The sequence below is a fragment of the Mastigoproctus giganteus genome, chromosome 11 (genome assembly GCF_048544385.1).
Source record: "Mastigoproctus giganteus isolate SK-2022 chromosome 11, ASM4854438v1, whole genome shotgun sequence".
NCBI classification, from domain to species: Eukaryota; Metazoa; Arthropoda; class Arachnida; order Uropygi; family Thelyphonidae; genus Mastigoproctus; species Mastigoproctus giganteus.
In genome coordinates, this window is record NC_143585.1 from 3909817 (window position 1) to 3926974 (window position 17158).

Below are 17158 nucleotides of genomic sequence, written 5' to 3' on the forward strand. Positions count from 1 at the left end.
AAACCTTTCCCTTTACTCTTAACAGTAGTTGTGTTTAATTAAATTCCTCATAAGTATACTGTGATTTTTGACACCCAGTTGGATCTTTTACTTGCAGATTCTTAATGCATGTAGAATCACTGCTAATGCATGCAGAATCACCAGATCAAGATTACTGCTTCCTCTCGTTGCTTCTCTAACATGCTGCTGTAGAAAACAGTCATCCAAATATTCTACAAAAGTTTTGCTAGAGTGTGTAAGTGACCAAACCACAAATTCCAGTCAACATCTGATAAGTTAAAATCCCCCATTATAAGGCATTTTGATTTTCTGGCTTACTCTGCTTCTTTCTATAGATGTTTGACATACTCATCGCAGTCATTAGGCCCATCCCATAACACACTCCTACTCTCAATTTTGTTTTCCTGGTGCTTGTATCATAACAAACTGACTCAGCATTGCACTAGTCACCTGTGTCGACTGGATACACTGCCTTAGATTTAATTTCTTCTTAACTAAGAAGCATCTAAGCCAAGAGAATAACCCCTCCTGTCCTTCCTGTATACATTGTATTCAAATTCCTCATCACTTATGTCTCTGTAATGCCATGCCTCTACTATCCCTACAATGTCTGCATTTGTTGACTCAATCACTACTTCAAATTCATCAAATTTATTAACACTACTCCTGGCATTAGTGTATGTGCAAGTATAAGTGCACACGGACTGACTCTTAGTTACCCTTACACAGCCCATGTATTCACTTGTTCCACGATGATTCAAGCAAGGGCTGAAATTTCTGACACCTTGCTTTCCGGGCTGCTTCATTTTAATAAGAGATTCACCTGAGCCAGTGACTCTGGTGAATCTCTTATTCTGTGTATCACTCCCAAGCTAGCATTTTTCTGATTGACCTATCACTGCCTTGATAGCATCAGTGAATATTCTTGCACCCATTCTATTTAAGTGTATCTCATCCATGTAAAGCATTCTCTCCTGTTAACAAGCACAGACCACACTGAGAAAAATTCTGCCCCATGAGCCTTGCACATTCTCTCTCTCAAGCGCTGAATTGATTGATAAGGCTCTCAACATGTACTCCCTCCTGGGTAGAATTGCACTTATTTTCAAATTCAGTCCTAACTTTTTTTCCCAACATTACTGTGTACTTAAGTCCTCAGACCTATTGTTAATGTCATTAGTGCCAATGTTTACAACAATATCACCTTTTGTGCCCTTAAAAGATATCTGTTCTACAACATCATCTAATTTTGCCCCTGGCAGACATCTCTGATCCAATTTCCACCTATTCAACTTGCACACTATATTTCCCATTTTTCTGACAATAGAGTCACCGAAAATAATCACCTCCTGTGGGACCAGTGTATTCTGCCTTGACAATTGCTGCTGTGTTGTCTGATGCACCATTGTGAGCTGTGGCATCGAGTTGGGTAACTAGGGGCTTGATGGGCCCCGTTTTAATTCCTTCAAGCACATCTGCCCTACTCTTCAATCTCTCATAAATGCCCATCAGAATGCTGAGTTGGCACCTAATTTCTTCACACTCTGCACCGAGCACACAACAAGACCGTGGCTGTATCATGTCCTGTTCCAGAAAGATTGGACTTGGCACATCATAGCCTTAATTGCTCATGCGCCATAAAAACCAAACCAAACCAAATTCAGAAAGATCAGTGAATGTTGCACAACTTACACATTCTATTAGGCCATGGTTTTTAGGAGAATTGCCCCCTTTGGTTCTCCCCCGAGCAACAGCACCCCTCCTACTTTGCCTTAGTTGCTCATGCACCATAAAAACCAAAACAAAACCAAATCCAGAAAGATCAGTGAATGTTGCACAAGTTACACATTTTTTTAGGCCGTGATTTGTAGGAGAATTGTCCCCTTTGGTTTATCCCTGAGCCACAGCACTCCTCCTCCTACTACTTTGTGTTCATTGCTTTGCTGCTCTAGTCTGGGGCATGATTTTCATTTAAATACAATTTAATTGATCAGCAATGAAAATTAATCAATTTAATTCATTAACTAATAGGTTCCTACACTAAACTAATAGGTTCCTAAATGCAGCAATATGTCTTATGCCATCAAGAGATATATATTACGCTATACTGTTATGATTGCAGTTTTAAATTAGTTATATCCTTTCTAAAAAGTAAAATTTCTTAGCTGAAAAGAAAAAAATATACCCTACTGTTCCACTGCACTACTAGTTATGATATTCATGCTAAACACAGCAATATGAATCATAAGTCATATGGCACCTCCGTAGCCAGATGGGCAGGAGCAGCAGTGCGTAACACACGCTTCTTGATTAGAACCGGGTTGAAGCCCGTGACCACCAAATACGGAGGATGTGGAAAGGTCAGGAAATGACCACCGCATATCCCCGGAGCAATATGTTCTTAGTTGCTAATGCTACTAAAAACCAAATAACAACAACAACATAAGTCATAATATACAAAATCACTAGCTAAATTTAAAAATAAGCTAACGAACATGACTAAGACATTAAACTATATGTCAGCACAATTTAATTTGTTAATTAACCAAAAAGACTAAATTTCTAATAAACATATCTGTTCCAATGAGCTCAAAATTCTTCGACCATTGACGTTTACTCTTGTACCAGGCAAGGGTTATGTTGATTATAAACTTTATATTTAAAGTTAAAATATAAATATAACGCTAAAATAAAATTACCAGACAGCATTAAAATCTAAAAGGATTATCAAACTGGTTTGGATTAGTTAAGGCACTAATCCAATAAAGCCCACTTCCGCCCAGTGATGATAGAACACGTTATACTGATGAAATATATCAGTGTTGAAAGAACTTGGGAAGAGTAAAAGCTTATTTTTCTTGAGGAAGTCAGAAGCATAATATCTAATTATTGAAACTTAGGTAGTATGCATTTTATAATCCACTTCGTGTATTCTCTGTACATCTCTGTGTATAGATAGTTCACACAGGAAGATTACGGATTGGGTTCATTATCTCCCCCCCCCCCCATTTCTAATATTTATTAATGACACTTAAGTAATACAAGCTTGATTTGCCAATGGTTGATTCATAATAGGAACTAGAGCTTGTTTCACCAAAATAGTATGAAAGTCAGTTTAAGTACAGTGCTAGAAAATGTTCTACTTTTGGGAAGCAGTTAAGTTAATATCAAAAATTATATATAGCAGAATTTTTTTTTTTTTTTTTCAGCGTGGTCTGTGCTTGTTGACAGGATAGACTGCCTCTACAGCGATGGGGTACACTTAAATAGAAAGGGTGCAAGAATATTTGCTGATGCTATCGAGACATTAGCAGTTTGGAAAACTGCTAGCCTGGGGGGGGGGATACACAGACTAAAAGGTTAACAGTGGCCACAGGCAGTGCATTCTATTAGAATGAGCAGCAGCCTGGAAAGCAAGGTAATGGAGATTTCCAGGACTGCTGGGAGTCATAGTGGAACAAGTAAATAAATGGACTGTGTTAGGATAACTAAGAGTAGGAACAGGTGCATGTATACTTGCATGTACACCAATGCTAGGAGTATTAGTATTAGTAATAGCCGTATGATGCAAGAAAGCCTATGGCTTATGCTGCACCAGCCAAAAAAAAAAAACCAATAATAAAAAAAAAATTAATAAAAGAAAAGGAAATTAAACCTATCATCCAATGCGTTTCCCTCACTTGAGGGTACTATCCAGATGACCTCTGAATTTCCCCACCAAACTGTCAGCCTCTACCACCCATGTAAGCAACTTATTCCAGTAATTTATAACTCGCTGGCTAAAATAAAACTTCCTGCAGTCCAATCTAAACTCTCCCCCCATAACTTGAATTTGTTTCCTAGTTCTAGCATCATTTATAATCTTTAAAATTTCATCCTCATTCATTTTACTGATGCCTCTCAGAGCCTTAAACACCTCAATCAAATCTCCTCTAAGGTGTCTAGTTTCCCAACTCTGCAACCCACATATTCAGTCTTTCTTCATAAGGACACCCTTTTTCCAATCTCATCAGACGAGTTACCCATCTTTGCACCCTTTCGAGAAGCTCAATGTCTTTCTTTAGGTGCAGTCTCCATACTTGAACACAGTATTCCAAGTGTGGTCTAACAAAAGCCTTATATAATGGGATTATCACGTCACTATCTCTACTTGCAAAAGTTCGATAGAACACTATGGGCCTTCCTTGCAACCTGTTTACAATGCTCAGAGAATTTCATGTCTACCCGTATCGTAACACCCAAGTCCTTTTCCTCCAGTACTGGGTTTAGTTGAACTCCACCAAGTGAATAAGTTATTTTGGGATTACTGTATTGATTAATGGGATTAATGAGTATAATGAGCAATTGTGCAGAGAAATAGAGTGGGCCAGTAAATCAGAATGTCTTGTAATGGGGGATTTTAACTTTCCAGATATTGATTGGAACTTGTGGATTGGTCACTCGCACACTAGCAAGATTTTGTGATTTTGTTGAATGACTGCTTTCTACAGCAACATGTTCGAGGGGCAACCAGAGGGAGTAATACTCTGATTTGATTATCAGTAGTGATTATTCATGCATTAAGAATTTGCAGATAAAGGAACCACTGGGTGACAGTGATCACAATATACTGATGTGGGAATTACTTAAAGATGTAACTACCATCAAAGCTAAAGGAAAGGGCTTTTGCTTTCGTAAAGGTGACTACAGAGGTCTCAGACAGGTTTTAAATTCTGTACAGTGGGATCAACTAATGATGTTACCAACATTGAATTCTAAATGGGAAGCCTTCAGGGACTTAATTTTGGGGGCTTTTCATTCCAACTAAGAAATACTGTTCAAGGTTTAGCCTAAATGGATGTCAGATGAATTAATGAGGCTTCGTTGTTGTTATTTGGTTTTTAGGAGCATTAGCAACTAAGGCCATATTGCTCAGTGATATGCGGGTGGTCATTCTGTATTTGGCGGTCATGGGCTCGAACCCCAGTCTAATCAAGAAGTGTGTGTGTTGCACTGCTGCACCTGCCCACCTGGCTATGGAGGTGCCCAATGAGGTTCATGGCAGAGAAGAAAAATTTTTTTTGGATTCATATAAAGTATCAGGTGACACAAAAGCCTATGGCAGATATAAGCTAGTCTGTAATCAAGTCACGAAGGAGGTTAGGCAGACGAAGGCAGATTATGAGAAATCTTTGGCAAAGGATACAAAGAAAAACAGCAAAGAGTTCTTTACTTATGTAAACTTTAGAAGAAAGGGATGAATCAGATTGGACCATTTAACATAGATGGGTTGACTCTTGATGATCATGCTTAGGTAGCTGATAAATTGAATGAGTATTTTGCATCTACATTCACAAATGAGGAGTTATTCAATGAGGTCAGTGCCAGAAGTTTATCAGACTCTAAGAGGGAGCTAAGTGATTTTGTAATAACTGAGAGCAAAGTGGAGGAGCAATTGTTGAAGTTAAACAAAAAAGGCACCTGAGGTGGACGGGACCTATCCACTTATATTAAGGGAAGCAGCAAAGTAAGTAAGCAAACCCTTAGCCATAATTATGAGAGTTTCCTTGGACTCGGGGGGAGGTCCATGGGACCTCCCATAAGTCCCATGCAAATGTATCACCAATTCACAAAGGGGGTTCAAAAGGTGATGCAAGTAATTATAGACCTGTAGTTTAACTTGTGGTCCAGGGAAAATATTGGAATTACTGGTTAAAGAAGCATTGGATCATCCAGACAGCACTGCAGTAATACTTGAGACACAGAATGGGTTTGTTAAAAGGAGGTCTTGTCTGACTAATTTGATTGGATACTATGATGTGGTCACAAAGGAACTGAATGCCAAAATTAATTTTGATATCATATACGGTCAGTTCTTGTATAACACGTGTTTACGCTACACGAATTCAATCATACACGATTTATAAATAGGGGAACGATATCTTATATAACACGAACCGAATTCGCTTATGCACGATTCGCCTTTGCGTTTACAAGAAATGGCAGTCGAACGTGGAATCACCCCAACCGAACACAACACGATAGGAATGAAGAGAAGATTCTGAAAATGTATTTGTTTTTTATATCAGTGAAGGGGAAACACATTTCATCATAATAACGTAAAAACCAACACAATTCCTGCAATCGGTATAATCGCAAATGCAATTAGATCGAGTTTACTACCAGTTTATAACAGATTCCACTAGCAGGAATGCAACTGGAACTTGTTTTTATTGTTTTATGGTAGTAACCCCTAGAAATGTGCTTTAGTAAAATGTGAGGTGTTAATTAATAGTGTCTCTGCCTTTACGGTGTTGTTTATTCAGTTGCTACACGTGGGCAGCTTTGTTTATGTGTATCAAGCATGCCTTCTCGTTTGTAATTGTGCTTTATTCCCTAAAAATGAGTAAATTACTTAAAAGGTGTGAAAAGGAAGCATCCTAGTGAAGACACTGCAGATTCAGATTGAAAAAGAAAAGCAATATCGATAAACAGAGGCGGACTGGGTCACAAATTCTTACCCAGGAAAATTTATAGTGGCCTCATACGATGGTTTATGGCCAAAATCACACCGGCCTTCGGCCCACCTGGGTTTCCCTGGTAAGGCTTATGGCCAGTCCGCCTCTGTCAATAGAGAAAAAATATGAAATTGTGAAACGCTTTGAGTGAAATGAAATTGCACATGCTACAGGCCTAAATGAGGCAACACTGAGAATTACAAAGAATGCAGAGAAAATAAAAACAACTTTCATAGCAGGAACAACTCAAAGTGTAATTAAAATCCATTAGATTAAGACACAAAGAATTGGAAGAGATGAAACGGCTGTCATCTGTTTGTATAGAAAATCAAACAAAAAACAAGTTTGCTTATGATAGAAGCGAAAGCATTAGCAATATTTTATTACGTAATAGTCGTAATAAAATACGTAAGTATTTTATTAGGATTATTTATTGTGTTTGGTAATGTTTTGGTTACAAATGTGTGTGTTCATTCTTGGGAGGTCGGCACCTAACCCATGTTTTCCCCATAGGGCCTGTTGTTTATATTGCGCAATTTTGCATTGCATGAGGGTTTCTAGGAACACAACTGTCGTGCTATACGAGGACTGACTGTACTTGGATTTCAGGAAAGCTTTTGATACTGTTGCACATGGAAGAGTACTGTAAAAATTGGAGAGGTGTGGTAGCATTAAGGGTAAGTTGCTACAATGGATAAAGGGATGGTTGAGTGGGAGACGACAGAGAGTGGTAATCAATGGACACTGCTCTTTGTGGTCAAATGTAGGTGGAGTTCCCCAGGGTTCGGTGCTGGGTCCATTGTTGTTTTGTATATTTATCAGTGATAATGATGAAGGTATATCAGGTTTAATGTCCAAGTTTGCAGATGATATTAAGGTTGGTAGGGTTGTTAATGACAGTAAAGACAATATGCTACTCCAACTGGATATAGATAAGTTGGGCAAATGTGCTGAGAAGTGGCAACTGAAGTATAACATTGATAAATGCAAAGTACTGCATATGGATAGCAGTAGCCCAAGAGACACATACCAACTGTGTGGTACCACACTCAGGGAAGTGGAAAGAGAAAAATACCTGGGGGTAATTGTGCAGTCAAATATGAAGTTTGCTGAAAAATGCAGATGGGCTGCCAGAACGGGTCATGGACAGGGAGGTGATTATCCCATTATACAAGGCAATGGTCAGGCCACCAGACCTGACCTATCCAGTCCTCCAGACCTATACACAGTACTTGGAGTACTGTGTATAGGTCTGGAGGACTCATTTTAGGAAATATGTAGCATTACTGGAACGAGTACAAAGAAGGGCAACAAGATTGGTGAGGGGAACAAAGGGGGGCTCTTACCAAGAAATGCTTAATTTCTGCAAATTGCAGTGCCCGGAGAATACGCACCTGCAAGGTGATCTGATTGAGGTTGTAAGGCCTTGAATGGGATGAGCCAACTGAATGTTGATGGGATTCTTCCTCTTGCCCAGATTAAGAACTTGAGAGGGCATAGATTCAAATTGAGGAAAGACAGTTGTAGAATAGATGTGTGGAAATTTGCCTTTAGTCAGTAGGCGGAACAGACTTCACCTTTTGTTGTGGAAGTTGATAGCCTAAATAAATTTAAGGTGAGCTGGACAAGATTTGGAACAAATGGAGGGGTGAAATTGGAGGGATTTTTGTTTTTTTTCATCCTATGCTACATAAGCTTGCTTTCTTGCATCGTATGTCTCTATTAATGCTAATAAATTTAAGACTGAACTAGACAAACATTTGGCGTTACTAGATGAGTGAAATGGGAAGTGGTTTTTTTTTTTGGCTGATGCTATATAGGCTTGTTTTCTTCCATCATATGCCTCAACTAATGCTAATTAACATAGTATAATGACTCTTGGATTATATCTCAGTTAAATCTTGCATGATTAAGCTGTAAAAAAAAACTAAGGTTCATGAACTAAACTGTTTATTATGGGACATTGCTCTTATTGATGCAGTATGTGTACATGGGAGCTTTAAACACATGCTGCCCACTTCGTTTGCCTCTTCACTTCTAATAATTTTTCTATGCTTTAAATTTATTTGCATTACCCACTTCCACAATCCCAGATGAAAGTTTATTCTAACAACTCTGGCTGAAATAAAATTTTTGCAAATCTATCCAGCAACCATCCTTTTTCAGTTTAAATTTATGTCTCCTTGTGTATGTTGTCTGAGAAAGAGTAAGGATGCCATCTACGTAGGCGCCTCCGTAGCCAGGTGGGCAGGATCGGCAGTGCGTAGCATACACTTCTTGATTAAACCTGGGTTCGAGCCCGTGACCACCAAACATGGAGGATGCAGGAAGGTCGGGGAATGACCACCGCATATCCACGGAGCAATATGGCCTTAGTTGCTAATGCTCCTAAAAACCAAATAACAACAATAACAACAGCCATCTACATATAGTTTACTCAACCCATTTAAAGTTAAGTTCAGTTAAGTTTACTCAATCCATCTAAAGTTAAGTTCAGTCAGGTCTCCTTGCTAGTGCATTGGGGAGCCTAGTTTCTAGATAGTGCAGTATACAGAACTCGGGTCTTTCTTTGTAATGGTATCCTTTGTTCCCTGTTCCTCACTAATCTCATTGCTATTCTCTGCACCTGTTCCAACAGATGCTCCAAACTTGTATGTAGTACTGAAGATGCAGCTTAACCATCATCTTTTACAATGCGATAATTACCTTTTTATCCTTGTTGAAAGAATTTCTGTGTATCAAATAAGTCTGCAACCTGTCTGCACTGCTTAGCGAATCCTATGTCAGACTGTAAAATAACTGCAGAATCTTTTTAATTCTCCACTGCCTTTATTGTGGAGAATTATTATACCCAGTATGTCATGCCTCATTTGATAGTTTTCAGCCTTTCTACCTAATTTATCTAGCTCCTGATTACTTGCGTTTACCACCCTGCCCACTTTTGTATCATCTGCAAACATAGATATTAAACTTCATATTCCTTTATCAATATTATTAATAAATTTTGAAAACAGCTAGGGGCCTAACACTGAATTGAACACAGAGACAGTGTGGTTATGAATGGTTATTGCTCTTGATTAATAAGATTATTCCATGAAGAACAATGATCATTAATAACCACACTGTCTCCTGCTATTCAATCATCCCTTTATCCATAACAGTAACTAGTTGCTAATTTCACACTTCAATTTGTTTAGCAGTCATTCACGTGGAACAGTATCGAGTGTTACTTAAATCTAAATACATAATGTCAAAATTATTTTTTGCATCCAGTTTCTTTGTGATTTCTTTGTATTAGGTAATCAGAATGACTACAAAAGAAATCCCTTTGACAAATCCATGGAGAGCAATGCCCATTGATAACCCTTCTCCCACTCAACTATCCCTTTTTCAATAGCAACAACTTGCCCTTAATGCCACACTCTTCTTTCTTAAAAGACTGCTCCAATTTGCAGTCTTTTAATGTGAAACAAGCATCAAATGATTCCTTATTGAAAATTTTAAATCTCTAAGAATGCCTTATCCAGGTATAGTTTGTTGTTGCTCATTGTTCATCTTGCAATATCTAGCATCTGGCAATTTGTCGCACAGCTTTCTCAACTTCTGCAAACTGGTTGTACATTCATGTTCGAACCACACACGCGCATGCCCACCTAGTATATAAATATATATATATATATATACACACATATACATATACACATATACATACACATACAGGTGGGCCTCGATTAACGTGATTAATTCGTCCCGCGAGCGCATCGCGCAAAATGGAAATGCATTAATAGAATATAATAACCAATAGGAAAAATTATAATTGGTCCTTGACCTTCTGGAATGTCCATAAAGAATTTTAAAATACCTTTTTAAATAACTTTTTAACTGTATATAATGTAAAAGATAATGAAAACAATTATGGAATTAAATGTTTATTGCATAAAACAGCGGTTCTTAAACTGTGCTCCGCGGAATATTTTAAATTTTCGAGGGCAAACACAGTGATACTCGACATCTGTCGGACACTGCGCGAACTACTAGCTCGAGTTAGTTCACAGTTTCAGCATTTCTTATTAAGTTGTTTGGACCTAACTACTAAACGAAACTGTTAGGTATTTCTTTTGGTCTGGGTGCGCCTTGAAAAAATTACTGAGACATTAAAGGCGCCGTGAACTGAGAAACTTTGGGAACCTCTGACATAAAATACACAATGAAGAAATTACTGTTGTTGAAATATTTGAACAGTGTTGACTTTCTCTTTTCATCAATCAATTTCCGATAGCTGACAACAATCTTCTCTGGGCCCTGGTGAAATAAATATCGCAGAGAACATCAAACCTTTTGTTTGAGGTTCTATGCGATACAAAAGATTTCATCTAATTCTTTTACCGTTATCTCCTTTGTGGTAACATTTTCATCTGGCTCATTTAAAAATTTGAATTTTTAAATGCAAGTCTGCATTGACTTTATTAGCAGGAGACAAACACGTCTTCTTCTGATGGTTGATGGAACACACCGAGGCGGGCAGCAGGCAAGCGTTTGTTTATTGACCGTACGACTTGCGGTAAGCGTAATGCGCAATTCAAATCTTTTTCAACTATCGCATAAAAAAAAAAAAAAAAAAAGATTGCATTAACTGGAAATTTGCATCGTGTAAAGTGAAAAGTGGTATCATTTTTCAAATAGCGTTAACTGAATATCGCGTTAATCGAACTCGCGTTATGCGAGGCCTAGCTGTATATATATTTCCCCACGTGTACATATATAAAGCTGTGCTTGGGACTCCTTAAGGCATTTGTTTTAAAAGTTCCAAAACGTGACTACAGGCAACCCTCATATAACATAGTACTTCTACAACACTGTTTCGCTCTAGCATGATTGATAAATTGCAGCAATCCTTGCATAACACAGTTTCGCTCTAACACGGTTAGAGAATTGTGGTAAACCTTGCATAACATGGTATTTTTGAGGTTTTGTGTGGGGGAAACCCCTGCTATTACATTGGATGTAATTTTTCATTTGTGGACTGTATTGGAATCATAGTTTTATTGCTCAAAGAAGTAAAACCGTCAACATTAAATGTGTGTTGGAAAAATGTGTGCCCGGAGTCAGTTCATTCAGGAAATATGGTTGAACCAACAGAAAATGGAATAAGTGCAATAGTACTAGGGTATATAAGGCCTTGAATGGATTGAGTGAGCTTAATGCTGATGGGATTATTCCTCTTGCACAGATTAAAAACCTGAGAGGGCACAGATTCAAATTGAGGAAAGACAGTTGTAGACTAGATGTGCGGAAATTTGCCTTTAGCCAGCAGATAGTTGATTGGTGGAACAGACTTCCATCTTTTGTTGTCGAAGTTCATAGCCTAAATGAATTTAAGGCTGAGCTGGACAGGCATTTGGAACACATAGAGGGGTTAAATGGGAGGGTTTTTTTTTTTTTTTTGGCTGATGCTGCATAAGCTTGCTTTCTTGCATCGTATACCTCTACTAATGCTAATAAATATTTATCTTCCGACCATAATAATGTTTGTTGTTGAATTAACAATGCTAATGCTACTACTTGCTAAGTCAGTAGGAGGGGAAGATTTTGATGATATGACTACTGAAGACATTCAAGAATTACTGGTAGAAAAAGAAACTGGCAAAGCAGATTTGGTGGAAATGGCATTGGAGGTAAGCCAAATCAGTTCAGAGGATTATAGCGCAGATAAATTCTGAAGTTCCAAATTTTACGCTAAAAAGCATACGGGAAGGCATAACCTTAGCTGAGCAATTAGAATCTTATTTTTTGAATGCAGATCCTTCAACTGAAAGGAGTACAAAGCTCAAAAGGGAGCTTCAAACATGTTTAACTCCATACCATGAAATTTACAAAGATCTATCAACAAAAGCAAACAAGAGAGTAGATGATACTAAATCTAGATGCTGCAGAAGAAAGTTCAGAAGGTGAAGATATTCTGCAACAGAGAAAATGTTCTCATTTGTTTGTGCTTAGCACCGATGAAGAGAAAGAAAATTAAACGAACGTACATAACTGACATATATGTATTACAGTTTGTGAAATGTTTGTTCAGTTATTACTGTTTTTAATGAAAATTAAGTTTTTAATAGTTATAAAAAATGGTGTATTTTTGTTAGCTTTTGGAACATAACCCCCCCCCCCCTTTGTGCTGGTACTTAGTCCCATATAACATGGTTTCATGATACATGAGATTTTATAGGAACCTAACTATCGTGTCATATAAAGTTTACCTGTACTTTGTATTAGTTTTTTTGTGAGTTTATTCTCCATATGTGCAAAAAATAGGAACTGCTTCTTTTCATTGGAAATTTATAAAATATGTTATAAAAGAAGTTTATTATTCAAGTAACAGAAGGAATTTTTTTACAGCCCAGTGTGCTGCCATGGGACCATTAATTGAAGAAGAGTTACGAAAAATAGATAAGAAACTTTCTGCCATGACCTCTCTCAACAAGGAAATTGTGGAAGCTCTGGACATGTATTATTCTGTTTCACGGGAGACTTCAATGCAAATGCATTATTATCCTTATCCCACATCATTTTCAACTTTCCTTTCTGGACAGGTGAGTTAGTGGTGTAGCTTATCTTATATATTTTAGTAATTTTTTGTTTATTATAATTTAATAGATGGAGAGGTAGCATAATATTTAGCACACCAACTTTTTTTAAAACAAAATGCCCAACATTTTCCTTTCTGTGTAAAAATTTATAGGTAGTACTTAATGCATTATCATGACTAAACTTAAAAAGAAAAGTAGGGGGAGTTCTATATATATGCATATGGGGTGTATATATTTAATATCAATCATTATCCACTATAGTCAACTCAAGGTTTAAACCCTTTTAGGAGTGAGTTCACCAAATGTTGCATGATTTTGATCAAATGTATGTCGAGGCCATGTCATGTCAAGGAGCTGGGTATATTCTTTCCATGTGTGTGCAATATCCAACAACTTCATTACTTCATACAACATGACCTCCCTACCTTTTATCACTAATGAATACATCATGAATAGCATTAGTATAGGCATATGATGCAAGAAAGCAAGCTTATGCAGCATCAGCCAGAAAAAATAAAAAATAAAACTTCCACTTCACCCCTCTGTTCGTTCGAAATACCTGTCCAGCTGAGTCTTAAATTTATTTAGGCTATCAACTTCCACAACAAGGGATGGACGTCTGTTCCACCAACCAACTACCCGCTGGCTAAAGGCAAATTTCTGCACATCTATCCTACATCTTAGAGGGGCTTAGAGGGGAACAGGTATCCTGTGTGTTATCAGACACTCAGCCTAAAACACTGATGGATCCAATATCTCTCTATTACAGAAGATTTAGGAGAAGTCCGGTTGGCCTGCCTCCCTAAAATCCACTCGTGCACACCTTCTCGATGGTAAGCCCTGTTACGTCACTTAGGTGGCAACGTGTAGAGTGATTCTCTTCAAGACGCCTGGTCAGCATGAAGAGGAAAAGACCAAACCCTCCAGCATATGAGAGTACAACAATACAAACGGCCCTCAGTCCCCAGCAGCTTTCACTCTCCCTCTTACGGCAGCGAGAGGATCAGAGTGGAAGCAGAGGGTGCTAAGAATCTCTGGGTACGACCAGGCTGCCATCCACGGAAACTGAACTTGGCCTGTTATAACGTACGATCACTCATCGGTGAAGACAGGATATTAGAGCTGGAAAAGGAATTAGAAAATGTGAATTGGAATATCATCGGTTTGGCTGAAACAAGAAGAAGAAATGAATCACTTATAAGTTTATCAAGTGGAAATCTGTTGTACACCAATCGAAACAGTGAAAGGAGTGAAGGTGGAGTTGGGTTTCTGGTCCATAAAGATTTTAAAAACAACATTTTGGAATTCAAAAGTATATCACCAAGGGTGTCAAGACTAATACTCAAGATTTCTAAAAGGTACAAGCTAAAGATTATAATGATTTATGCACCAACATCGAGCCATGATGATGATGAAGAGGTTCAAGAAATGTACTCCGAAATTGAGTCTTTTAGATGAGCAGAAAACCCACTACACTATTATTATGGGGGGACTTCAATGCTAAGGTTGGAAAAAGGCAAAACAGCGCAGAAAGAGGAACTATAGGAAATTTTGGAATTGGTGAAAGAAATAAAAGAGGTGAAAGACTTGTGGAATTTGCAGAATCTCAAGGACTGTCAGTAATGAACACTTTTTTCAAGAAAAGGGTGAACAGAAAGTGGACATGGAAGAGTCCAAATTGATTAACAACTAATGAAATCGACTTCATCCTCACTAACAGAAGATATGTTGTGAATGATGTTACTGTCCTGAATAAGGTAAATGTTGGAAGTGATCACAGAATGGTAAGATGTACACTTGATATAGATGTAGGAAAGGAAAAAACTGACTCGAGTAAATAATACCAAGGTCTTTGAGATAACAGAGGAGGAGAAAAAGCAGTATGTACTGGAACTTAAGAACAAGTTTGAGCTTCTGCAGACTGCTCAGGACCAAGATATCGACGAGGAATATTACAACTTCCTGAAAGTGATAAAGCCCAAGAAACCTATAGGGAAACAGAAATCTAAAGAAGAAAAAATTAGTCAAGAAACACTTGTCATGATGAACCGAAGACGACAAATGAAGAGCAAGAAAAACACTGACAGGGAGAAAATTGAGTATACTGAGTTATGCAAAGCCATTAGAAAGAGACTTAGAGAGGACATAAGAAGATTTAACACAAGAAAAGTAGAACAAGCATTAAGGGAAAACAAAGGATTTAAATCAGCAGCCATGAGCAATAATACAGAAAGACAAATGATACTGAAACTGAAGAATAGCGATGGTGTACTTATAAACAGCAGAGAAGGCATAATTCAAATAGCAGAAGACTACTATAGAGAATTATACAAGGAGCGAGGGAATGATACCAGCAGTGGGGAAGATAGATTGCAAAGTAGCAACACATACGACATACCCGATATTCTTCCTGATGAGGTAGAACATGCATTGAAGAAAATGAAGAATAGGAAAGCCCCGGGGGAAGATGAAGTTACTGTAGAGTTGTTAAAATTGGGAGGAAGAGACATAACACAAAAACTGGCAAGGCTCTTCACAAAGTGCATTAGAAAAGGTGTGACGCCTAAGCAGTGGAATAATGCAATCATAGTTTTGCTGCATAAGAAAGGAGATAAATCAGAAATTGGAAATTATAGACCAATTAGCTTGTTATCCCACATCTACAAGTTGTTCACAAGGGTCATTACTAACAGATTAGAAAGAATACTTGATGAGAATCAACCGAAAGAGCAAGCTGGCTTTAGGACAGGATTCTCAACTATGGATCACCTTCACGTAATATCACAGCTAATGGAGAAAGCAAATGAATATAAAACACCATTATGCCTGGCATTTGTGGATTATGAAAACGCATTTGACTCCATACAGCATAAGGCAATGTTTCGGGCACTGGAAAGACAAGGCATTGATACCCCATATATTATGATTTTGAAGAAAATATATGAGAGTGCTACCTCCTTTATTAGACTAGACAAAGACAGTAGCAAATTTAAAATCGAGAAAGGAGTTTGACAAGGAGACACATCTCCAAAGCTGTTTACTGCAGCCCTTGAGGAAGCTTTCAGAAGATTAGACTGGTCGCAGAAAGGAGTCAATGTGAACGGGGAGTACCTAAACCATTTACGATTTGCAGATGACATTGTGGTCATAAGCCACGATCCCAAAGAATTAGAGGAAAATCTTAATCAGTAATGCACAGTTAGTAAGGATTTTGGACTAAAGATGAATATGGCTAAAACAAAAGAAATGATGAACAAGTATGCCACAGAAAGGGAAATAATGATTGAAGGAGCAATAATTGAAAAGGTGGAGTCATATACTTATCTGGGACAAGTTATTAGCTGTAATAATGATAAATGGCTGGAAGTCAAGAGAAGAATCAATTTTGGATGGATAGCATTCAGGAAATATAGTCACATACTGAAGAGCAATATCCCAGTTTGTCTGAAACGTAAAATAATGAATCAATGTATACTCCCCACCATGACTTATGGAAGTGAAACTTGGGCACTCACCAAAAGAATGGAAGAGAAGCTGAGAACTACACAGCGAAGAATGGAACGAATTATATTGGGAATCAGACTGTTAGATAAGAAGAGAAACACATGGATTAGGCAGCAAACTCAAGTAAAGGACATTCTTATCAAAACTAAAGAACTAAAATGGTCTTGGGCAGGACACATAGCTCAGAGACATGATGACAGATGGACTAAGAAAATCCAGAATGGTACCCAAGAGGAGCTAGAAGAAAACCTGGAAGACAAAAAGGCGGAGATGGATAGATGAAATTCATGAGTTTTTGGGTAGTAAATGGATGGCCAGTGCTCAAAACAGAAGGAACTGGAAAGTTGCTGGGAGGCCTTCATCCTGCAGTGGATTGAAAATGGCTGATGATGACGATGATGATCATCATCCTACATCTGTCTTTCCTCAGTTTGAATTTATGCCTTCTCAGGTGATTATTCTGAGCAAGAGGAAGAATCCCATCAGCATTGAGCATGCTGAAACCATTCAAGGCATTATACACCTCTATCAGATCACCTCGCTGGTGCCTAGTCTCCAGACACTGTAATTTGC

General features: G+C 38.0%; 1 protein-coding gene across 1 annotated transcript in view; it reads left to right on the forward strand.

The window, feature by feature from the left end:
* Positions 1-17158, forward strand: part of LOC150077654 (signal transducing adapter molecule 2-like) — a 149173-nt gene that overhangs the window by 108570 nt on the left and 23445 nt on the right. Inside the window, exon 11 of the mRNA XM_090385190.1 lies at positions 12891-13084. Coding sequence (XP_090241316.1) covers positions 12891-13084 — 194 coding nt within the window. The remainder of the gene's footprint in view (positions 1-12890; positions 13085-17158) is intronic.